Consider the following 23740-nt stretch of genomic DNA (forward strand, 5'->3'; position numbering starts at 1 on the left):
CTGGACACATTCAACTGTAAAACAGACATTTGGGGATTTTTGCCGTCTTTCCAAATTCTTATTAACCTTGACAATATGTTTAAAAATCTGTGTCAATAATGATTTGACCAGCTGAATTCTGTTTGCTTTTTTCCATTTCCAAGATTTGGGCAGTTGCAGCCAAACTGAACACAGCCCACTCTCTGCTGCTTAGAGAGAACACTTAGCCTATTGACACAGACTCAGCAAAGTGCTTCGGGCTTTTCCAGCACGCACACACACACACACACACACACACACACACACACACTTTCAAAATGGTTTACCAACACTTCCTTCAGCATCAGATTATCTAAAAATACCCAGTTGACTCAGGCCTACTTGTTACCAGGTTTATTTGGGCTTTGTTCAAAAAGTGTTAAATACAAATGCAGCCTGATGAGACTGACGGGAGGAAACTGACCAGCAGCACAGGGCAGCATGGTAATGTGGTCCAGGGCTGTTTTTGATGTTGCTCTCAGCCTTAAATTCAACCAAAGCACTACATTAACTCAGCAATAAGAACTTGTGGGGGACGGAAACCTGCTGCTCCTCGATGCAGAGCTGAACTTTGACTAGTCGAGCAGTCAAAGAGCATTTCTGCAAACTAATTCACTTTGATCATGATTAGCAGCTTATTATGATGTCCTGTATTATAATAAGACTGCATGCTGAAACTATGATCCCACTTGAGCCGTGATGCCAAAAAAAAGGGTTATTTCCAAGTATTGAAGTATGAATTATTAACTCACTTATCTAGATTTACATTGCTACCTCATCACATTGCAGTATTTGGCTGCAAACACACGTGAATGTTATCGAATCAGACGGGTGGAGACTGAGGTTTCTACGTTTATGGCACAGAAATGATCAGGAATCACATGAAATCTGATCTGTGACACAAAGTAAAACATACGAGAGCGATTCTGACAAAGCTGGCGCACTCTGCGAACCAAAAATAAAACAGAATGTGAAAACCTGCTAATTCTTTTTGACATTGTGAAAACAGTGCAAATTACAGTGAAGTTCGTTTGCAAATGACTGAACTCTGTTTTATTTTTACACAGCGTCCCAACATTTTCGGAATTGAGGCTGTAACTCTTTCGGTTCAAGGATGAGGCCGGTGATATTCTGTTGTTTACACGTCACCCAGACACACTGATGCGTTTCTAATTATGAATGATAGAGGTCTATGGCACGGAGCAATAAGGAACATCACTTCACAAAACGCGAGCCCCTCCTCGGGTCATTATTCTTTGATCTTAGGTAAAACTGCAGAACCCTCTCAACATGTCAAAATACTATAAGCCTTAAATTGGTGCAATTTGTTTCATCGTGTCCTCCAATTTAAAACTTAATGTCTTAATGGAACTTCTAATGTGTGCCATTAATAAAGCCCTAACACACCGCACATTAATGAAACATGGCGCAAGTAAAAATGGACCTTTTTATGTGACTGAAATAAAATAGAAAATAAATTGAAAAAAAGCTCCTTATTCTTCTAAAACAATAACAGGACTACCATCAGTAAAAGGAAAATTTTAACTTGTATAATGATGTAATGACCTACAGTCCCTGGGCTTCATCAAGCTTTGGCCACACAGACAACACTTGATCGTCCGATACATTCACTGTTGGCTTTGGTCTTTCAGTGGGATTTGTTGGCAATGAGCAAAGTATCAACAGAGTTATTGTTTAAAAAAATGTATTTTCCACAATTTTAAAATAACAAATATGTCTAAAAATAGATTTTGTTCCTCACCTACGGCAACATACTGTGTACAAATATTAAAATTTACAAAACTGAAAAAAAGGTGAATAAAAGAAAATGCACAGTAGCATAACCGTTGAGGGAAGTTGTGAAATTTGTCTTTTCTTCTCCTTAAATAAAATGTACTACAAAAAGCAGCGGTCGGCTCAGGACAGGCCTCCTCGTGAGGCAGACAGTCTGAGGCGAGAGTGGAATCAATGAGCCTGCAGCCGGCAGAATTCTTCATGAGGCAGGTGGTGCGTACCTCAGCATCCCTCTCCACGCTGCCTGTTCTGCCGTGCAGCCTCGAGCCTCCGCAGAGGTGGGGGAGGTATCGCTGCACACGACGCCCACAGAGACGATCGACGGCGCAGGTTTGCTGATGTCGAACAAAGTGCGAGACAGAACGGCCCTGCAGAGAAAAGCCCTCTGCGAAGTTAAGGCGAACAAAGGAATCATTTGTAGTTTTCCCGGTCGCTACCTGAGCTGCAGGTCTGATCGTGCCTGCACGTCTTAGTCTCCAGAACTATCGTGCGAGCTCTCCTCACCCACGGCTTTCCAGTTTTTCCTCCTCCTCTTCTTTGAGTTCGGCCATGAGTCTGAGTCTCTGTGGGAGTCCTGCTTTCGCTTTTTGCGACTGTGAGTCCGTCTCTCCCTTTCTTCTTCGTCGCTACTGTCCCCTGAGCTGCTGTCCTTGTCCCTCCCCCTGGTTTTTGCCTTCTTCTTGTTTTTATGCCGACTTTTAGTCCTCTTCCTCCTCTGCTTTTCTTTAGTGGCACCGCTGTCATCGCTGCTGCTCGAGCTCTCCGTTCTCTTACGCTTGTCCTCCTCCTCTTTCTTCTTCTTTTTCTTTTTCTTCTTTCTTTTTTTTGATCGTTTGGCCAAGCTTGCTTCTGTGTCAGACTTGGACTTTTTCGTTTTGTGGCGCCCAATTTTCTTCGTGGTACTACTTTTTTCCCTGACGAAAAACCAAATGGAACAGAGTCAGTGTAAGCAGACAGAGCATGAGAAGATTTTGGGTATGACATAATGCTTAGAGGGGTAGTCCAACAATTTTACACATCAACATCGGTTTACTCATAAGGGGAACTACCTGGCTTATGAAAACACTTAATGATCTCTTCTGGGGTTTGTGTAAGGATTAAAATACATCTAACATAATTTGCATTAAACTGGCTGATGTGAGGTGTAGCTGGATTGTAGGGACTAAAAGTCAGGGTATCTCAACCCCTGCAGCATCAAACCGCCACTTTTATGGCAGTACAGTGCTAAATCTGTGTAGTACCCTTTTAAATCTGAGTTTCATACGTAACTTAGGTCTAATCTCTTGTTTTTTTTGAATGCAGTTTTGCTTACCCGTCACTATCAAACTCTTCTGGATAAAGCTCCTTGAAGCCACTGTGTCCCCACCTGTGATGTGAACATAAGATGAAGATGTAAACTTGTCATTCTTGTCTAAGTCCCCTCCATTTACATTACAGTGAGGATAACTGTGCGCTGTCCCTGATAAACAAACCAAATCAGTTTCTTCTTTTTATCTTTCAGAAATTAGCCCCTGTGAGATGTTCCCAAGAGGTACAAAAAGCTAAAACATAATTAGACGAGGATTTGGTCATGTACTGTACCTGTCGGGATCATTGGACTCGAATTCATACAGTTTGCGAGTCCAGTATCGAGCCTCTCTGTCATCATGTTCAGAGACTCTGCTTTGACTCAGCTCTCTGGGCTGATCTGGCACTCGATCACAGTGCATTCGCCCCCTGGAAAACAACCAACATCAGTAAACAAACCAGAAACACGCCGTAACAGCTCTCTAAACTGAGAGCTACATTGTAAAACATAGTGCCAAATTAGCTTTGGTGTCAGTGGTGTTCAGGTGGCTCAGATTAAAGTGGGACTGTTCCTACCTCACACTCTCTGTTTCGGACAAGTGTTTGTGGTGGGACATTTGGACCTCCCAGCCTCGCATTTTCCACATGTCCATCTCCTCCTGGATCTGCAGAGTGTCAGCAAGCGTAAGTAACTTAAAGACTGCACAGACACACACACACACTAACACCCTAAATCTCATGCACACGTTTTAAATGCTTTGAATTGCTCAAAAGCATGCAAGTATACAGGATTTATATATTGTCAGATGTTACATATGCTTTATCTATGCAACGGTCAAAAACAACTACTATTCAAATAATTAAAATAGACATAATTTAAGTGTTTTTTAAGCATAAATACTAAACGGTACCTCGTTCCAACCCTCTCAATGTGAACACTTGCTGCATTTCTTTGTCTCATACATTTTATATTCATTTCCGACATTTTACAGAACAATTCATTTGAGAAAATAATTATCAGATTACCCAGCAATGAGTTTCATAAAGGAAGGTTATACTTGGGGGAAATAAGTTTTTCCTGTTTTCCAGTGTGTGGAGGGAAACAAGATAGTGTTGTCCTGGTTCCCACCACAGCCTACACTCAGTATCTAGTTTATCTGATAACTCATTCTTCCCTATTTTCTTCTCAGTGAGGGTAGAAAGAATACATGAAACAAAGGCACCACACAGCCTCCAAAATTACCTTTAAGTTGAATAACCAGCTCTCTATAACAAACTGACATTATAACCTTCATGAAGGCAGGGTTCATTGTGGGATTGTTCTATAGGGCTGCATTACTTTTGGCTAGGTGTACTTAATCAACTGGCCATTTTTCACACAAACACCGTGAACTCAAACGCACCTTGTTGTGGGCATCTGTGTGGCGGATTACATTCCTCAGCAATGTCAGCCCCGACGGCTGCTTGGACATGATGACACCTGACATGAGATAAATGAAAGTCACCGACAGTCAGAACCGTTCGTTGGTTGATAAAACGGAGAGATGAGAGGAGTTATAAGTGCAAATACGCAATGGCTGTAATTACATGAACGCTCAACATTACCAGTTAGCCTAGCTCGCTAGCTAATGTTGGTGGATATTCAGTTACAAGATTACAATTTAACAAGAATAACCTGTTTCAAAACTATTCCTTATAGGTTGTTAACATAAAAACGAAACTACTATGACTACATCTTCACCGTCATTTGGTCAATGTGTTCGAACAGTACCTTTGTAAAACGAGTAGTATTCAAGAAGGACAAAACACGGTGCACAGCCTTTACCGGCACTTCCGGTTTGCTAACGTCAAGTTGTCGCGCAGGGTACGTCAATGGATGTTGGCAAGACTGAACTGTGATTGGTCAAATGCTCCGTCAGTCATAGTGTATAACCTGTGATACGTTCAAGGTAATCGGTTTTCAACCCCGCATATCTTTAACTGCAAAATTATAGCCACCTTTTAATTTATAGAACAAGTGACATTTGACAGAAAAATAAGATAATATTGACTTTTGTAATTGATATTTCTTAAGCTTTACTAAAACGACAACAAATCGACAGCCAGTAAGAAATGTTTTATACCAACACTGAATCAGATGGCTCACAGTAATGTAAAGTGGATGCTAGTGCTGATGTTCCCAGTGACACTAGCTACTTGTTCAGGTTGGCTGGACTAACAAACCAAGGCAAAAAACGAGTGACTGATGAACAAAGTCGAACGAAGACGAAGAAAAAAGAAAGAACAGGAGAACATGGAGACCAAGGGAAAGATGTTTCTCGTTTCTACCGGATGTGTAAGTGCCTAATTGTTTGCTGACAGTTTAGCCGTAGCGACTTAATGTCTAACAGCAATACCACAGAGCAGAAACACTGTTACACCTGTAAAAGTTATGCATTAAAACTTTTACTAAAAAATGAGTTGCATCAAAATATTTGAAAGCGTTAAAGGAAAAACGACAAATTTTGCAGGACTAAGATTATTGGTGTATTAATGTGTACACCACTTTAATGTTGCGGCAGGTAAATAAAGGCCAGATAGGTGGCTAGCTTGTGAATCCCCCCTAGGGATAAGTAAAGTCTTATTTATATAATACAATTCAAATTTATTTGTTGATTATGTTTGTTAATATTAATCTGAACCTGCAAAGTAATTGGTAACTAAGGTTATTAACTATATAGTGGAGTAAAAAGTACAATATTTGCCTCTAAATTGAAGTGGAGTAAAAGTTCAGTTACGCTATTGTCCTGAATTATACAGTAATTGAGTAAATGTTTGCTGTTACTTTCCACCATTGGAAATAACTCCAGTGAGAACATAACGTCTCATTTTCAGCCTCTGCATGTATTAATTACACAAGATTCATGGAAATGGAAATACATGCTCTGTAAATACAACCGTGTTTGAGTTGTCTGAAGCGTCATGATAAATCTGCTGTTTCCCCCAAATATAAAAATATAAATATCGTTACAATTAGATAAAAGAAACTGCACGATAAAAGTAATGTGACTTCACAGAAACATGCTGTATTTCCTCCCTGCTTGCCGTTTCTGTGCTTTGTGCTAAACTTGTTGAAACATGCTGATTTATATCTGATCCAAATACCCAGTTCCAGTGATGTAAAGTCCTCAAAGGGCCGCAAGATCAGCCATCCGGGTTGTGACGTCCTCTGTGAACGATGTAATGTAGGTCTGGCAATATATCCACACACGTACAGCATACTGATAGATGGATCACTTTGTAATAACTAATTAGGCTCAAGTCTGTCTAGAATACCCTGGTAATTATGCAAGCCAATATTTTAAAGGCACACTGTGATGAAGGTACGTGATGATCAATTAAGGGAGAGCCTAATTAGTGGTTTTAATAAGTAGTCTATAGGGTTACATGTGTGAAGCTGCTCCATATTACCACACTAAGATGATTGTGTGCTCCCAAGATTATCCGGTGGGAATAAAAGTTTCATCTTAGTCTATGTAACCTATATTCGACCTAATTTTAGATAATAGTCTGAGAGCTTTATGCCTTCGTGCATCTCTTGTATAGCAGATAAAGAGTGTTGGAACTTGAGTTGTGAGTTTCTGCGAACTACTTTGAAGCTGCTGCTCAGTCGCGTAAGTAGGCTGCGCTGACTTCACTGGACTGAGCTGCTTGAGCCTTAACATCACACTGACAAACAGACTCTTTTTGAATGAAGAGCCAGACCTCGTTGGATTTGGTTTGTTTCTCCTCATCCACGTGTCACTTTTTTAATAGGTGATTGATGATGCTTTGGCTTTTCATGTTCTGACAACGATCACTGTGGACACAAAGCACAGGCGAGCGATAAACAAGCGCCGTAGAAAACGTTGTCTTATTTAGGAAAAATGGATCTTTTTTTAGTTATTTTCTCTCAGAATAGATCATTGGTTCAAACTTCAGTGGAGCAGGGCTTTGAGTCTTTGTTCACACTTTGTCCAACCAGATTTGAAGCAGCTGTGTCAAAGTAGATTCATGCACAACGTTTGAGGCTTTGAGCACTAGTTTGTTGAAACAAGTCAACATTTGATGACAAGCGTGACGATTCATGTCGAACGAGTGTTAAAATAGCAGGAGTCCATTTATCTGTGATGGAAAGTACAAGTACAATGCAGTTTTCAGGTACTTTTACTTTGAAAGAGTTTTTCCATTTGATATCACTTTGTACCTCCACACCACTGCATGACACGGGTAGTATTGATTATATTACATTATGTATATTATTATAAGTTTGATAAAATGTGATGCCCAGCAGTAAATAAAGTAGTTCAGACTTGCTCGCTTGCAATCAGCTGCAACGTTAAAATGTCACTTGGATTTTTGGAGGTCATTTTTTTCAATCACATTTGTTTTTTGGCTTGTTAGGAAGCAATTAGTAAGAAAATGGAAGTGAAAGTGAAAAAGTCGTGAACCGATTTAAATGATCTTGCTCTTAATTGAATGAAGCAAAGTATTAATTCAGCTGTTCCAAACACTTTCTGTAATCTGTGCAGCTCTCTTCAAACGACTGCAGCAGTGATTTGATGGACGATGGCTGGTTTGCGGTGGCAGACGCAGACTTGACTCTCTGCAGCGTTTCCTCCCAAACAGTAAACATAAGCAGCCACAGACTTCTTCTCTGAATTACATTCGACAACAAAAATGGATGTGATTCTCAGGCACCAGATCTCATCAGGCCGTGGTGCTTCATGCATATCTGTTTGAAGGTCACTGAAATGAAAAGGATGAGTAACTCTTGTTTCATAGCAGGCACAATAGTAATTTCCAATCAGAATCCATGGCGACCGTGCAAACAATCTGTTCTATTTTAACTACTCATTTGATTTACAAATTGGCCGACTGCATGCTGTCCCTGTGGCAAACCGGCTTTCTTCTTACCTCCTGACTCCCTGGTGGTCCAATGACTTTCTAACCACACTCTCAGCAGCAAAGTCACTCCTTATACACCATCCGTGCTCCAACAGAATATTTACTATTCAAGAAAGACTTTGTTTCCCCAAGTCCCTGTGTCACATTTTGGTGTGCCAAATCTTCATCGTCTGTCTGTTCTGAACCTGAGTTTGTCCTTGTCTTTTTAATGCTGGAGCAAAAACATTCAAAGGGATTCAAACGAGCGAGTGCACGAAGGAGCAGTTGCAACTTTACGAAGGCTGTTTCAGGAAAGTTTTTTCCAGGAAACTGCTGAATTATTAAACTGATATCCATATTCTGCCAGCAGCTCCTTTTGCCCAATATCAAAAACCTTCCATCAGATGGGAGGACGTGCATATCACTTTCATCTGGTTGCCTGGAAAAACTTTCTGGTTTTAGCTTGCACAGATAAAAGCATAGCCAAATTTTCCTGCATGTTCCTATTGAGAGGTTTGCAAATTTTGGCCAAATCTATTCCACAAACAGACTACTTGGCAGTTAAAGTGTAAAATATTTAAACATGCAGAGCGGAACTTTACAGGTGTCTCCCCCTTCTGGCAGTGAGAGTAATTACACAAACACTGCTGAGGCGCTTATGAGGCTGTATGCGCCATCATGCTCCTAAGCTGCCTTCACTTGTCATGACATTGTGGCGTGAACTTAAACCCTCTTGCTCATACATCTGTCACAGTCTATAACGCAAAATTTGTAGCAAAAAGAAAAAGTATGCAATTTGGAACGGGTGCCAGGAAGGATGTGACTTCTGCTGTGCAGAGGATTGTGGGTCAGAGTAGCTAAAAAAGCATGCTAGCTCGCGAACTGCAAAATGTGACAGAATACAGACGTCTGGGTGTTTTTTGACGTCCTGCATTTGGGCTATGTGTTGGTTGACCTGACAGGCTTAATCAGCATTTCGTTAACTCGCTCAGTGAAGGCTTGTATATAACGGACGTCCCGTAATCCAGCTTGTAGATAGACCAGATTTTTTAGTACCCACAGTGTGAATTATTTGTGAACCAGTTTTATTTATGTTGCCCAAAATCACACTTTTTCTTTGGGGATTTCAAATCTGTACAACATGTGAAACCCCACTGTGTACTGTATGTAAAAGTTATCTATTTACATGATTGCTCGTCTTCATTGATTCTATTACTACCCTCGTCTCCTTTATGCTTCTGCTTCCCTACATTTCAGTGAGAAATATTGTAATATTTTAAAGCTTTAATAACTTTGCAGAATCAAATTATTAACACAAAATATCACCAACAAATTAACTATGATCTATTATTACAGATTAAACTACCCAACAGTATAAAAAGTAGTCACATTAGCGCTGCGTTTACCGGCTACACCATTAAAGTGATGCTTAAAACAATTACTATAGTTACAACATGTGCGTTATTGTGAAATGAGCCTTTCTGATGAGTACTTTTTGCACTTTAAATACTTTTTGATGCCAATACTTCTGAAGCGATGCTGCATCAGTGTGCGGGCCTGCAGACGTTCTCATGCCTCTGTGTTACCTCCCCACAGTGAAGCTTGTGTTGACGGTGCTCATACAGTTTAAGACACTGTATTTTTGTTCTGGGCAGAGCAGCGAGCTGCCACGTGGAGACCTATTTCACATTCTTACTGATGACACCAGCAACATTTCGAACAGTGAGTGCTTGGCCAAAATGCCTTTCAACGGGGTGCTTAACAGTGGCAGCACATGTCATGGAAAACCTTTTGTTTCTGTTTCTGCTGCTCAAATTAAAAATCACGTTTTGCCCTTTGGTTCAGTCTGATACCTCGACTGTTTCTGGACATTGTCTGAGGAGCTGCTGTTCTTTTAAGGCCTCCTGTCACATTCGTGGTGGAAATGATGTTCCCTGCTTACAGTCCACAACAATGAATAATGTGAAAATAGCTGTAATTTAGGCTGATGTGTGCATTCCAGAAATGCCATTTTCAGTTTGTTTACTTCCACCTAACTACGCTCTTCCTCTGGCTGTGTAAATATATCATTAACCTCTCACATGTTTCAGCTTGTGCGGCCTGTTGTTGTTGTGATTTCTCTTTGTCTCTTCTTCAGTCTATATGCTGCTTCTTGTTTTAGCCGCAGTGACATACAGTACACAAAAAGCTAAAGGGAGAGAAGGAGAAAAATCTCCCTCCTCCTCCTCCTCCTCCTCCTCCTCCTCCTCCTTCTCGTGAAAGGAGAGAGCAGCAGGGGAAGGAGGGAGGAGGAATGAGGGAGAGGGGGGAGGGTAAACACACCCAGACAGAGCCATGTCTGACATCCCTGCTCACTGAAAGAAGGAACGGAGGATACAAAGCCAGTGCGACCGAGCAGAAGAGAAAGAGGGGAAGAAGGGAGGGAGTAAATGCTAAAAAGGGCGAGAAAGATGCACAAGGGCTGCATCAGTTCTTGTCGGCAAGGAACAAAAAACATTGTGTTCGTGAATGGGAGCTGGTGAGCTCAGGCACAAGGCGAGTGCAATGAGAAAGCAGGCAGACTCCAGTCGCTGGTGTTGCTGAGCACCAATCCTCTCTGCCTCTGTCTGTGTCTGTCTCTGCCAGCGAGGACTGAGCCTTGGTATGATTTAGGGGAAGGGTTCAGGGCTTTTGATTAGGATTTTGGAGCTTTATGTTTCAGGAGTATGCTGCTGGAGAGGATTTGACCATGCTGTTATTTCTGATTGAACACAGTGTGCGACGTGGAGGCTCCTCCGGTTGCTGCTTTCAGGGCTGTTCCCCTCCCCTCTGCCTCTGGCTGTGTTTGGGCTATGGTCCTGACTGAGAAGCAGGGCATCACCCAGATGCGGGGCTGCGGCTGTTTGGGAGGTTAAGCCTATAAACACCAGCATGGGAGCCAAACAGATGAAATGGTAAGAGCTATTATTCATTAGCATTTTAACATCATGTCTATCCAGGCTGCTTTGCATCAGCGTGTCAGCAGCAGAGGTACATCAGGCCTCAGCTCGGGAGACTGCTGTGTGGACATGAATCTCTACGACGAGGGTGTGTGTCAGTGTTAGAAATGCTTTTAATCACAGTAACGTGTCTTTGATCCCCTGGCCGTGCAGGTTATTGTTCTGTGTTTACAGTGCAGTGGATGTGGGTGTGTCCCTCTGTGTGTCTGTGTGAGCTGAGCTGCTATTGCCTAGCAACCGCAGTCTCAGCGCCTCTTCCATCGCATGATTGGGATAAAGATTATGCATTTTAAGTTTTATTAGAGTAACAGAAGCAACATGTTTGTGTGTGTGTGTGTGTGTGTGTGTGGGTGGGTGACACAGTTAAGTAAGGCTCACTTTTGGCCTGTGGAGACATTTTAAAAGGCCACCATCTGTTCCTAGATTTGGTACAGTAACCAGCAAACAAGCCAACTTTAGGCTGCTCTCAAACTAATCCTTTGAAATAAACTTCTGAATAAAAGTCTACAGACTGGATAATGTGTAGACTCTTCGTGCTGATCACCGATGGTGGATACTTAAGTAAAAGTACCAAACTATAATGTAATAAATGCCCCATTACAAGTAAAATCCTGCCTACTCAAGCAAAAGTACAAAAGTATGATGTGACTTATGTAACATTATTACATTATTATTATTTTAACACTGATGCATCAGTGTGTAAGCAGCATTGTATATAGAGTTTTGTCACAACCTGAGGTATGTATTAATGTTTAGGGCTTTTCTGTAATCGGTGCTATTTTGACAAATGTTGGATAGTTTTACCTGAACTTTTATAATACTCAAGAATGTATCGAAATGAAACCATGAGAGAAGTTTAGAGGGTAAATCTCTCTTTAGTGGAACTGCTAACAATCCAGAGACATCTGAAACATGACAGGAAGCCTGGAGCACTGCCTGAAGCGTACACTGCTGCTTTCACTGGAAGCACTAGTTTAATCCTGTTATATCGCATGTTTTTTAATGTAAAATCTTAATGGTGGTTGCATTTCCAAATGCAACCACGAAGTCCAGCTGTCAGATTAATGCAGCGAATAAGTATATGTAGCATAAAATAGAAATACTCCCTCAAACTTGTACTGAAATACTGTACTGGAGTAAATGTGTTTAGTAACTTTCCACCACTGCTGATCAAACGATGTTAATCTGAAGCTCATCTCCTGCAAATCCCAGCGCTTAATCTTTGGCTTTGCCCGTACGTATGTTCCAAATCTGTGTGCATGTTTTGTGTTGTTTTGGCGCAACAGATCAGCAGGGAGCACCTAAAAAATGGATTTGTTTGCTGGACTGCTGCACCCTGAGACAATGATAGAGGGTATCTCGACAATGTCGTCATCTGCAGTGAGAACATTAGTTGGAGGCAGCTGCTTTGATCCCCTGCAGAAACACTCAGAGATGATCACAGCAGCCTCTGATAAGACGCTCACTTCATGTTCTTTATGGGACCTGGTGCAGTTTTCTCTTCCTGAGGAACTAGACGGACCAAATAATATGAAGTCTGTCAGTGTGACGTGGTCATCACACGTTTTTTATGTGACTAAAATCCTGAAGTTGCTCGTGTTGGGATGTTAATGTTGGTTGGTTCACCACTTTGGCCGAGACTGAAATATCTCAACAGTTATGTAATAAATTGTCCTGAAATGCAGCCTGCATGTATCTGTGGTGCACAGATGATTAATCATAATGACTTAATTGATCCTCAGACTTTACCTTAGCGCCACCATGAGGTCGACACGTGACAGTTTGCACACATGTTCAGGATGAATTAAAATAACTTTTCATCTCGCACCATCATCAAGTCAAAAATGAAATTTGTCCAATACTTTGCCTTATGACAAAATACCTTCAAAACTTTCCCATCAGCCTCAGCTGTGTTTCATGCTTATTCACAAATGTTAGCATGCTAACTTGCTAAATTAACTGGGGAACATGATAAACATTATACCAGCTAAATGTCACCACAACTATTTTAATAAACAATTTTTTGGTTTGAGTAATGTTTTAAGGAAAAACTCTGATCCTAGCCTCTTAAATGTGAATATAACTCTGTGACAGTGAACTAAATACAAGACGTGAGGACGTCAGCTTGAGCTTTGGGAAACACTGATTGACATTTCACACCATTTTATAGACCAAACTAATCAATTAATTGAGAAAATAGTTGACAGATTAATCGACGATGAAAATAATCTTTTGGTGCTGCCCTGTTAGGATTGTCATGTTAATCATTTATCATTCTGACATCAGCATTTAGCTCAGTGTTGTGCTGAAGTACAGCCTCACAAAGCCACTGACATGACTTGTTTGGTGTGACAGACAGAACCGAGGAGCACATTGTCGTAAGTAGTCGCACAATTAATCCATAAAGAGGCTGTGACCTCAAAGTGACAGATAATACAAACGTTTCTGTTTACTGTCTGTTGTGATTTTTGCTCCTGCTGAGTAATGCTATTAGATAAGCAGAAAATCTCATTGACTACAATCTAAATCTTGCTGCATATGTATGGGGAGGACGTGTTTAACTCCGCAAATACAATCCCTGGGGACGTTCTTTGGTTTGTAAACAGTTTTATCCCACAGTTTAAGTCCACAGTTATTTTTTCCCTCTTCTGTTTTCTGGCCTCAGGAGCAGGGTGAAGAATTGTGATGTTTTACTCTTCCCTTCTCTGGCATAGAGTTTAGATCTGTTTCTGCAGACGCACGCCTGTTTTCCCATGCAGACACAGAGGGGAAAAGAAGGAATTCCCTGTTAAAGGACCATGCATAATGCCATAGGTCACAGGTCACACTAGCTGTATCCTATTTCTGCAAACACAGAAGAGTGAAGATGACAGCCGGCCTGTACCTCGGGCTGCTGGAGATGCTTTCAGAAACACAAACGCATATTCATACAAGCTGCACAGCAACCAGCCATTCAGAAACCATGCCAGGGTTATGTTTTGAAATTTATGGCCAAAGGCGGAGCAAGCTATGTAAGGAATTTCCTGTGGGAAAAATGACAGAGTTGCATGTATTCCTGCTCCCGCTGTGTATTTTCTGACCAGGCTTCAATCAGCGGTGTGTGTTCACTCATTTTGTTAATTGTTAAATAGCCTGTGATGCGCTGTATTCCTGTGGGCACTACGTGTTTAAAACAGATATGGTTTAAAATATTTTGCCCAGATGGGATTAATTCACATTTCTGTGCTCCCTGTGGAGTTATTTAAGTGTATATCTCCATTTTTATGTAGCTAGGTTTATTTATTGCCATTCATTTGGCAGGAGATGCAAACACACTCATTCCTGCCTGTGCCCACCATCTGTTCCAGTCTCAGCTCAGCCAGCCCTGCTCACTCCCCCAAAGAGGAGTATGTTATCACCCAGTCCACTGACACCCCGAAAGAAGAGACAGTCCATGATCAGTCTGAGGACCAGGGGGAACCTCTGGATGACAAATCTGAGCTGACAGAGAAGAAATCTGTCACAGGTTGGTTGGCTGCACATCAACTCTTGTAGAGCAAGTTGTGATGCAAAGAATCTGTGCAACAAAAAAAAAAAAAAAAAAAAAAAAGAAAGAAAGAAATAAAGAGCTCCCTTGTCTCATGTCCCCTGTGCCTCTCTTCCTTTCAGAGGAGGTGTCTCTGTGTGGATTATGTCCCTCCCTCGGGCACGATGTGCTGGAGGAAGAGAAGTCGTGGGAGGAGCAGCTGGACGCCCACCAGGAGCAGCTGGAGAAGGAGATGCAGGAGGCCAGGAGGATGGTGTTCCGCCTACAGGTAAGTCCTGGTGATAAAACACTTCAAAAACAAACTGCACCGCTGCTGTGAACACATGGACAGAGGGCACACAGACTGCAGATGCTCCAGAGGAAGGCAGCAGCTCAAATTCAGCATGCAGGGAGGTTTTAGCCTGGTTCCAGAGAGTTCTACATGTTTTTCAGCCATTTCAATAAAAAAGATATAGAAAATGGATCCAAATAATGAAGTGAAAACAAAAAGGTAATTCAGTCTCATTATTAAGATTTATTATTTAACATCGGATTCGCTCTGCTGAAACATCCCTGTTAAAGTTGATGATCACCAGACTGACTCACCAGAGTCTATTTGCCCACTTTAATTTGACACTATGCTCACACTTTGTATTAAGATACTCATATTCAGCCTTAACTCGCTGTTTATTAGCATGCATATTATTAACATATTGGCTCTATCCATTATAAAGCACTTATTATTAATGCCTTATTCTGGAGATTAGATGGTTATTAAGGTCGTAATACATGTACAACTTGTTTATTTACTATCAATAAGCAGTAATTAGGAGATTATTGAGGGAAAACTCTTAGTTACTGGCCTGGTAGTTTTGAATATGGTCATGAAGAATAAGGCATCTCTGTGATTGCAATGATTGAACCAGATGCCTCTAATGCAGTGAAAATATATGTTCATCTGCTGGGATCTAAGATATTGTATTCACTTATTAACATACATAGATTTTTGATGTTTAAATTTGCGAAATACAGAATAAATCAACGGAAAGTACTACCTTACATTTGCTCTATAGCTTTATCACTATATAAGCCTATGGTGCATTTATTGATTGATTTTATTATTACTGTTTATACATGGTATATTTTCATATTTTCTCCATGTGGTATCTAAATATATAAAAATAAGTCATAATGTTTTGCAATAATGGCAATATATTGCCTTGTGTGGAGTAATTCGTTTTGTTCAGCTATATTTTGTCATCTTTGTGGTGCAGCTACAAGTCAACACAGTGTACAGTACTTAAAAATAGACGTTACACAAAGAACCTCTCCTGCCCACTTCACAGCCCGTGCTGTCATTGTGTACATGTCCAAAACTAATGCAGGGTTTATGCTTCTGTCTTTCCGTTTGTCTTTTTGTGGGGTCCAGATTGGTTCAACACATGTTTGTGATTTTCTATATTTGATTCTGAGTTTCTGTAGCCTGGTTTCAGACCTCTGAATCGCCACAACTCAGATTTGTTCAGTAGTTCAAATGAATGAAACAAAATCCAGTCGTTTTTTTGGACATTTTAGACTTTTCTCTGGTCCACAATGACCCTCAAGGATTTCTATGGACATGTGTATTTAGACGTGTAAGAAAACAAAAGAAATAGAAATAAAGTAAATGTAAAGCAATTTTAAAACTCTGGTAAATGCACTGCCAGTTAGAAGACAATGATGAGAAAATAATGCAAGTGGACAAACAAACAGGCGTCGGTGAATATTCAGTAGCTATTGAAAAGAGGTTATTAATATTTTAACCAACGAATGAATAATGTAATGAATATGTAGATGTGTACTGTATGTGTCTTGTCTGTTTTCATTAAGATTTCAATGTGATGCAGCTCAATTCGGTGTCATTCACTGGCTTTATGAGCTGAAAAGGGAAACTTGTTGTGCAGCCGAATATAAACATCCCAAACTGCTGTATTTACACACGAAAATACAGAAATAAATCTGCCTTCTCTGGCATGTATATTTAATTTGACTGCTTTCAGGCCGTCATTCTGTGTGTCCTTGTGTGTATTTTTGTCCTCAGGCTTTGCTGCTCCATGGCTCCCTCCCCGAGGAGGACCAGGATGGATCTGTGAGCTTCGGAGATAACCGGGCTAACGCTGAACAGCAGCTGGTACAGTGCCCTCTCTCCGCTAACTCGAGAAAACAGCACTTGCTCGGCACTCTGCGTGAAGTGTCAGTGTCAGCCCTTCTGTTGCGATGATGTTTGCCACCGTCACTCCTCTCGAGAGTGGCTACTGTAGAGCACAATTGAATCTCTGATCTGCTGGCCCGCTGTCATACGTTCTGACATTTTTCCGTTCTCTAATTGCACTGCTCACCCTCTCTCTTTGAAGGTTCTCATCCGCAGTCGTCTGGACCAAAGCACGGAGGAAGCCCTTGATCTCAAGGTACAGTAAGTAAATGTAATTAGTTTTAATTTAGATGAGCTGCCTTACAAGTAAAGAGTCCCTTTCTCTAAATGTCTCTGTTCATTTGTGTGACTCTCAGAGGGAACTCATGAGACACAAGCAGGAGGCACGCCACCTTCAGGCCATCAAGGTAAACCCTTCACTCTAACTTTGTTAATTGTTTGGGAATTAAAAGGGATTAAAGGATATAAATCTGTTTCAACTCTCGCTATCCCAAAGTCATGACTCTTTAGTTCCTAGTGCACACAATATTGTATTGTGTATTATGCATTGTATTATTTTCATTTCTTTGTAAAGATCATAAAGTTTAGAGGTGGGTGCATGCTGTCAATAAGGCAGGTGGATGCAGTGTATCTGTATTCAGGTCTTTTCTGGATTCTTCTTTGATCTCCCCCTCTCTCTCATTAGGATGCTCTGCAGCAGCGCCTGGCAGTGCAGGAGGATGCTGTGCTGCAGCTAAAGCAGGAACTACTGAGGTGCAACATGGCCAAAGATCAGCTGGAAGGGGAAAATGTGAGACAAGTGATGGTTTCCATTTGACATGATAAAATATTTGACCTGCTTGACCGGCACGGATGCAGCTTTACGTGAGCGCAATGTAGCCCTCATGTATCATGCTGATACTGTATTTCTGTTTGCAGGTAGAGCTCAAACACAAGTTGAGTGAACGGAGCAAATTACTTGCTGAATATGAGGTAATGTCCTTTATTATTTATGCTTCAGTGCATTCGTTGGACACATGCATGCATACACAGACTTATGCCATCCATTTTTATCTCGTCACAAAAGCAGCAGCTCGGGAGGAAGGACAGAATACTGCAGCAGCAGCAGCAGAAGCTCGATGAAGCTCAACATAAAACACATGAAGTGGGCCTTGGACGGGTAGGGATCGTGTTTTGTTTCAAGCATTTCAATGATATGTTTGGAAGTACAACCCTGCTTCCAAGAAAGTTGGCATGCTGAGTAAAGCATGAATAAAACAGAATTAATTCATTTTCGAACGAACTGTGTTTACTGACAATGGTTTTACAAAGTGTTTCGAGCCCATGTAGTAAAGTCCTTTATACATTTATCTGTTTCACAAACGACTGAGCCTTTGAAGGATGCTGCTTTCACACCCAGCCATGATACTATCACCTGTTACCAATGAAACTCTTTGATAAAAAGTGCATTTTAGATCACAGCCAACAACGTGATGCTCATCTATCCTTTCCAATGACTCCATCCTCTCTGTGGCGCTCAGCTCAAAGCCCATTGGTTCCTACTCTGTATGTAATCTTGGAAAAGGGGTTACAAATGTCTGTATTTTTAAAGGCTCAGTAAAGGCTTTTCCAAAACAGCTGGGTGCTGCAGTTTTAACAAACCTTTACTCAATCAAGAGTAAATAGTGTGCTAGTTGAGGACTATTTTCAGCTGTGGATTAATACACATTTGCCAAGTTGTTACAGCAGCAGGATGGTGTGTATGTGTGTGTGGGATTGACTCAATAGACCACAGAGCCTGTGTTCATCATAATGAAGAAACATGTCACTCAGTGGCTCATTGATGTGTTTAAAATAGTTTTTGGATGGCAGTGGATGCTCGCACCACAGAGAAATAAGCGCGATCAGGCTTTGGCTCCACAGGCCTGATTTTGTTCTTTTCATGACTGTTGTTGATAATAACGTGATTATAGAATATCACCGGCCTCGTTCTCTAAAAGATGAAAACCATCCAGCCTTATTTACACGTATTGTTGTGCATTTTGCAGCCATTTCGGGGTGAAAGTGGCGGTTACAGTAACTCAGTGGCTTCGACATCTCCTCCAGCATTCCAGCACAGCGCACCAGTACGTATTCGCATAAATTTGACTTAGTATCTTTAATTTGAATTTACTATTTTATGCCAACTTTTTATGCATTTTTTTCTTGTCTTGGTGTGAGTGGGCTTCCATACCTCTCACATTCATATGAAAAACAAAACTACATCTGCAGAAACTGTGTGAGTATCTAGACTTTATTTGTCACAAGGGGGAAGAGCTGCAGCTGGTGAGAGAGGCACTGCGCAGTTTGAGGGACAGCTTTTCTGGCCACGACCCCCAACATCACACCCTGGACACCCTGGAGCAGGGTGTGTCCAGTCTCATGGACCGATTACACTCTTTGGACACCCAGCGCAGACAGGACAGAGGGGTACATACACACTGTTTCACAGTAGCAACACATCTGTCACCTGGTGAAAGATGAGTCAACAACAAGTGACATTCGACTGTTTACCATGAGTAATTGCTTCTTCTTCTAGGAGGAATTTAAATCACCAGGACGCAGAGCAAACTCGACAGACCGTGACTCGTGGCCACCGAGCTCAAGTGAGACAAACAGAATCTTTGTTTAGTTCAGGATCCGTCATCCTCTGCAACGTCTCAAACTCTGGCTGTTAAATCAGATTGTGCTGTTCGATTACACTGCTGTATATGGAGAGGGCATTATTGTCTGCGAGGCTAGAGCCATTTTATACTCTGGTTGTGAAAAACAGTCTGCTGTTTTTGTAATTATTTCCAGAAATGGCCCACTCACACAGCAGTCCGGGATTGGACACCGCCGTCTCCACTAAAGTGCTCTACTTCACCGATCGCTCCCTCACTCCGTTCCTGATTAACATCCCAAAAAGGTGAAAATAAAAACACTTTATGGTGGGTTTATATAACAGCGTTATTGTTTGTTCCCCCATTGTAGTGTGCATGATTTTTAAGCAAATTGCTGTTTGGGTTAGAGCTGCACACTGAGGACACATGGCTTGATTCAAGCACAAGCTGAGCTGCACATAGACGTCTGTATCTGTGCTGGTTAAATGTTTATCCTAGACGTGCTTAATGTCTGCGTGGGTGTCTGTGAGCATAGATCATGACAGGCAGTGTGCTCTTACAGGCTGGGTGAGGTGACACTGCGAGACTTCAAGGCCGCTGTGGACAGACAAGGCAGTTTCAGATACCACTTCAAGGCCCTCGACCCTGAGTTTGGCACAGTGAAGGAGGAGGTAGGCGTGGGAGTAAAATTACAGGCCCTGCTTCTTTTCACATCAGCTTCAGCAGGCAAATATGAAATGTCAGTTATAGAGTAAGATATTCTAATAATAGCCATGGCGGTGCTGTACTTCAAAACACTGCAGGACTGATTTCCATCTGAGGGAATCTGATTACACAGAGTAGTCATTTTCCCTTTCTATCCTGTTTGTGTATGATGTGAGTGTTTCTTGGATATGTAAATGCTGGGCGTTGGCTGTGCAGGTATTCCATGATGGAGCAGTCGTGCCCGGCTGGGAAGGGAAGATTGTAGCGTGGGTGGAGGAGGACCACGGAGAGAGGAGGTAGAGCCCACAAACCAGAGATCACCACTACAAACCTCAGTTGTTCCCACTGGACCAGGATTCCACTGAAAATACTTGTGATGCCATAATAGAGAAAAGTTATAAAAACATTAACTGGGACCAACAGATATAACGCCATTTCGATAAAAAACATGTTTTAAAGGTGAATGTTTCATACGGGGAACTTGACTTGACATTTGGGTACCACCTTTTTTTTTCTTTTTTTTTTTGAAGGAATGGATATTAGACATTGTTTGCAGCTGATAAATTAATATATGGGACTCCAGATTAAAGGTCAGTAATGGGATACTTGAAACTGAATTCTTAAAGAAAGTCAATTACAATATTTAATATGTTACAAGCTGTGCTCTGAAAAGCTGTAATCACTGCATAATATGCAAACCTTAAAAAGTGTTTACTGACATTTTTCACATGTTCCAGATTGCCAAATAGTGATGTTGTTGTTCTGCATCAATTTTGATGTTTTAATAAACATGAATTATTGCATGGATCATTTTGTTATCAATTACTCGTACGGTAATGACACTGTACACCAGCTCCTGGCCATTACACACCTCCACTCACACACCTACACATTAATAAACAAACCACACAGATGGTCATTAAAGTCAATTAATTTTTTTTGGGTTAAGAATTACATTTGCTGCTGCAGATGAACCCACACAGCAGCATATTTGTTTCAATAAAAACATCCTTTTGGGAAAGCATCTGTTTACGGGGGAACTGTTTGTTAGCTGAAATTTTGAGTCCCTGCGTAATACAATCACACAGCTTTTCATATTGCATGGCAGGAGTTGAGTTTGTTTTTACTTTGAGGTATTCTCGGTGTCAGAAGTTCCTTCAGCCCATTCCCAGCAGGTCTGATCACCTCTGTGCATATTTGTTTCTTCATTAGGAGTCAGGGAAGATCTACTGTCAAAGTAAGCCTTTGTTTCTTCTTGTTAAAGATGGCAGATGCGGTGTCTTCATTTATGGTTTTTGGGAATTCCAAAAGTAAATAGTACACATCCTCCACTTCCAGTAAGACGTCTTCCTGTGGAGAAGAACAGATTCAGCGCACCGTAAGACTCTCAAACGTAGAAAGGGGCCAATTATGTATTTTTTATGACATCCAACTATGCACCGACACACACTGGATTCTAAAGTGGTTCATTATAACTGTTCAAAGGAGTGTGTAACTGCTAACCTTGGAGATTCTCAGCTGGCAGTCTGACATGGAGCAAACCTTTGGCAGCTCCACTGTCAGCTCCATGCTGCGAGGAACTCCTGCTGTATCAGTCTTCACCTCAAGCTGGTACTCTGGCTTCTGAGGCTGCACAAATGTGGTGGAGATAACCTGGATCAAATCCTTCTTTTTGTGCTCCGCAGGTCTACAGATAATTTGGGCTGTGTCCTCGTCTTGTTTCTCTGAGCGTAGAGAGGAGATCTGCTGCAGGAGGGCAGCTGGGGTCTGACTGGCTGTAAAAAGGAACACTGTAGATTATTAGAAACAGTGGTTGAAGGTGAAAGATGATACACCCGCGGCAGCAAAAGAAAATAGCTCCAACGTGAAGGGCATGTAGCAGCTTGTCGGGGTATAAGACTTATTACTCTACCTGTATCTGGCTGTTTGGAGGCGATGGGCCATTGCTGAAAGCCAAGGCGGCGATACAAGTCATCTGGGCTACTTTTTGGGCTACAGCTAATGACAGTGTACTGCTGAGATACTCTCATCCCAAGCTGCTGCTGGGCAAAGCTCAGGGCCAGCATATAGACCTCTGCTTTGTCTTTCTCACTGTCCTGTAGCACTGCAGGGTTTAATGCCACGTCCAACACTGTGTACCAACCTGCACGGGAACAACAACAATTTATTAACTGTCTTGTTTACATGCTGCAATACAAAGGCCAGGTCTGTCGCTTGTGATGCAGCGGAGCTTTGTCTTCTACCTTGACCTTCATTTGTGTCTGTTTCCAGTTTTCCTGCACACACAGGTAAAGGCCTGCTGGGATCCTGAGGTGCAGGCACGCGTTTCCAGCTGCAAATGTTGATGTACAGCGACCCTTTCTTGGGCTCCTGTTGAGGACACAGATGGACCATCTGTCAAAAAAGAAAGTCAAAACACACCCTATCTCTGACCTATAAATGGAAACAGGTGTGGCACCTTAACTATTTGTATTAAAAGTCAGACGTTTTGTACTATGGGGTAGACGACTGGCAACAATGTTGATAATCCATTATTTTAGTAAATATTTAAGCAAACATTTCAGCCTCTCAAAAGTGAATATTTTCTCAGACGTCTTTGACAGTAAACTGAATAGTTTCAGGTTTTAAACTGTTGGTTTGACAGAACAAGACACCTGAATATGTTACAGTGGTCTTTGGGAGCTTCTGATGGATTTTTTCCGTATATGAATTTCAGTATCTGACATTTTAAAGACTAAGTGACTAATCAAGAAAATAATTTGCTGAAGTATCAATAAATTAAACAATATGTATCTGAATAGACTGACTGGTAGATAATACTCAACTCAATGTGATAGACTTTTGTCACAGTGGACGTCTTTGCTTAATAATAATTATAATAATATATATATATATTTTTAAATGCATTTAGTTAGTCTTAACGTCATTAATAACGGCTGAGTTTCATTTTCGTGCCAATGACAGGGCCTGGATGTTACACCAAATTCTGTGCTCTGTATCATAAAGTACTGCTCAAAACGTTTGCACAGGCCGCATGCGCGCTCTCATTGGGGTCACAATTTACCTGTGCTGAGTCTCCTTACCTGAATGAGACGGCGCCATCTTTGATGACACACACCTGTACGTGCCCTGCTTCCACGTGCGTGAAATGTTTGTTGTGAGAAAACGTCTATGCAGGCTTGATAGCAAAGCAAAGTTAACTAGATACCATTTATAAAGTCGCTGCCACCGTCGTAGTTAACTTACCACTATTCCAGTACACAAACACGAGTGCAGCTCAGGTGGAGCACTGAATTCTGCTCCTTCCTTCATCTGTTTCTCAATGAAGCTGCAGTAAGCTGCAGGGTCATGTTGAGAAAGATCATCCAGCATGGACCAAACGTGGTTGACCTGACTGAAAACATCCTCTGTGCGGCCAGTGGAGAACATTTTAAGGTGACTGTCGTACGTTGGCGTTAGCTAGCAAACGTTAGCCGCTAGCTAGTTAGCTAGGTTAACTTATAGCAGTTTGAGAAGAAAACAACTAGTTTAACTAAAGAAACGCTGAAGTTTGTGGGCTCAAGTTAGAAAAGCAGCTTGTCTAAAGTTAGTGCTGCTATTGAAAGAGGCTAAATGTTAAGCAATATAGAGCAATATCACACAAACATAACAAACTAGTTAATTTCTGCCAATTTGTACTAACATCCAACGCTAGCTTAGCTAATGTTGTCAGCTGCTATGGTAACAAGAAAAGGGA

The 23740-nt window shown here is 41.4% G+C and overlaps 3 protein-coding genes across 6 annotated transcripts; 1 reads left to right on the forward strand and 2 right to left on the reverse strand.

The window, feature by feature from the left end:
- Positions 1-364: 364 nt before the first annotated feature.
- Positions 365-4933, reverse strand: nkapd1 (NKAP domain containing 1). The gene is made up of 6 exons (XM_076735991.1): positions 4871-4933; positions 4503-4579; positions 3676-3764; positions 3394-3528; positions 3125-3178; positions 365-2726 (listed from the first exon to the last, which is right to left on the reverse strand). Exons 2-6 carry the CDS (start codon positions 4569-4571, stop codon positions 2282-2284), a joined length of 792 nt encoding a protein of 263 aa, XP_076592106.1. The 5' UTR covers positions 4572-4579; positions 4871-4933; the 3' UTR covers positions 365-2281.
- Positions 4934-10267: 5334 nt separating this feature from the next.
- On the forward strand, positions 10268-20811 carry dixdc1a (DIX domain containing 1a). Of its 2 annotated transcripts, none has more exons than XM_076735995.1 (16): positions 10268-10645; positions 10759-10937; positions 14330-14487; positions 14631-14776; positions 16568-16657; positions 16881-16934; positions 17035-17085; positions 17364-17468; positions 17597-17650; positions 17745-17837; positions 18706-18783; positions 18965-19126; positions 19236-19302; positions 19496-19604; positions 19862-19970; positions 20221-20811. In XM_076735995.1, the coding sequence occupies exons 2-16, from the start codon at positions 10915-10917 to the stop codon at positions 20302-20304; spliced, it is 1383 nt and encodes a 460-aa protein (XP_076592110.1). In that variant the 5' UTR covers positions 10268-10645; positions 10759-10914; the 3' UTR covers positions 20305-20811. The 2 variants fall into 2 exon arrangements, with proteins under 2 accessions (XP_076592110.1, XP_076592111.1); XM_076735996.1 differs by having other exon boundaries at positions 10291-10645; positions 17748-17837.
- A 112-nt stretch (positions 20812-20923) lies between these two features.
- On the reverse strand, positions 20924-23726 carry pih1d2 (PIH1 domain containing 2). 3 transcript variants are annotated; one of them, XM_076736000.1, is made up of 5 exons: positions 23251-23726; positions 22248-22374; positions 21917-22147; positions 21508-21779; positions 20924-21354 (listed from the first exon to the last, which is right to left on the reverse strand). In XM_076736000.1, the coding sequence occupies exons 1-5, from the start codon at positions 23431-23433 to the stop codon at positions 21220-21222; spliced, it is 948 nt and encodes a 315-aa protein (XP_076592115.1). In that variant the 5' UTR covers positions 23434-23726; the 3' UTR covers positions 20924-21219. The 3 variants fall into 3 exon arrangements, with proteins under 3 accessions (XP_076592115.1, XP_076592113.1, XP_076592114.1); XM_076735998.1 differs by having other exon boundaries at positions 21508-21794; positions 23251-23711; XM_076735999.1 differs by having other exon boundaries at positions 21081-21354; positions 21508-21794; positions 22254-22374; positions 23251-23571.
- Between the last annotated feature and the right edge of the window lie 14 nt (positions 23727-23740).

Source organism: Chaetodon auriga, chromosome 7, assembly GCF_051107435.1.
Source record: "Chaetodon auriga isolate fChaAug3 chromosome 7, fChaAug3.hap1, whole genome shotgun sequence".
Lineage (NCBI taxonomy): Eukaryota > Metazoa > Chordata > Actinopteri > Chaetodontiformes > Chaetodontidae > Chaetodon > Chaetodon auriga.

Coding starts and splice junctions, on each gene's coding strand:
- dixdc1a (XM_076735995.1), top strand. CDS start 10,915: ATGGGAGCCAAACAGATGAAATG. Junction 14,777..16,567: donor GGATGGTGTTCCGCCTACAG/GTAAGTCCTGGT, acceptor TTTTGTCCTCAG/GCTTTGCTGCTCCATGGCTC. Junction 18,784..18,964: donor CATTCCAGCACAGCGCACCA/GTACGTATTCGC, acceptor ATTTGTCACAAG/GGGGAAGAGCTGCAGCTGGT.
- nkapd1 (XM_076735991.1), bottom strand. CDS start 4,571: ATGTCCAAGCAGCCGTCGGGGCTGACATTGCTGAGGAATGTAATCCGC. Junction 3,765..4,502: donor ACACAGATGCCCACAACAAG/GTGCGTTTGAGT, acceptor GACACTCTGCAG/ATCCAGGAGGAGATGGACAT. Junction 3,179..3,393: donor GAGTCCAATGATCCCGACAG/GTACAGTACATG, acceptor TTCACATCACAG/GTGGGGACACAGTGGCTTCA.
- pih1d2 (XM_076735998.1), bottom strand. CDS start 23,433: ATGTTCTCCACTGGCCGCACAGAGGATGTTTTCAGTCAGGTCAACCAC. Junction 22,375..23,250: donor GTTTGTGTACTGGAATAGTG/GTAAGTTAACTA, acceptor TGTCCTCAACAG/GAGCCCAAGAAAGGGTCGCT. Junction 21,355..21,507: donor GCCAGCTGAGAATCTCCAAG/GTTAGCAGTTAC, acceptor TCTTCTCCACAG/GAAGACGTCTTACTGGAAGT.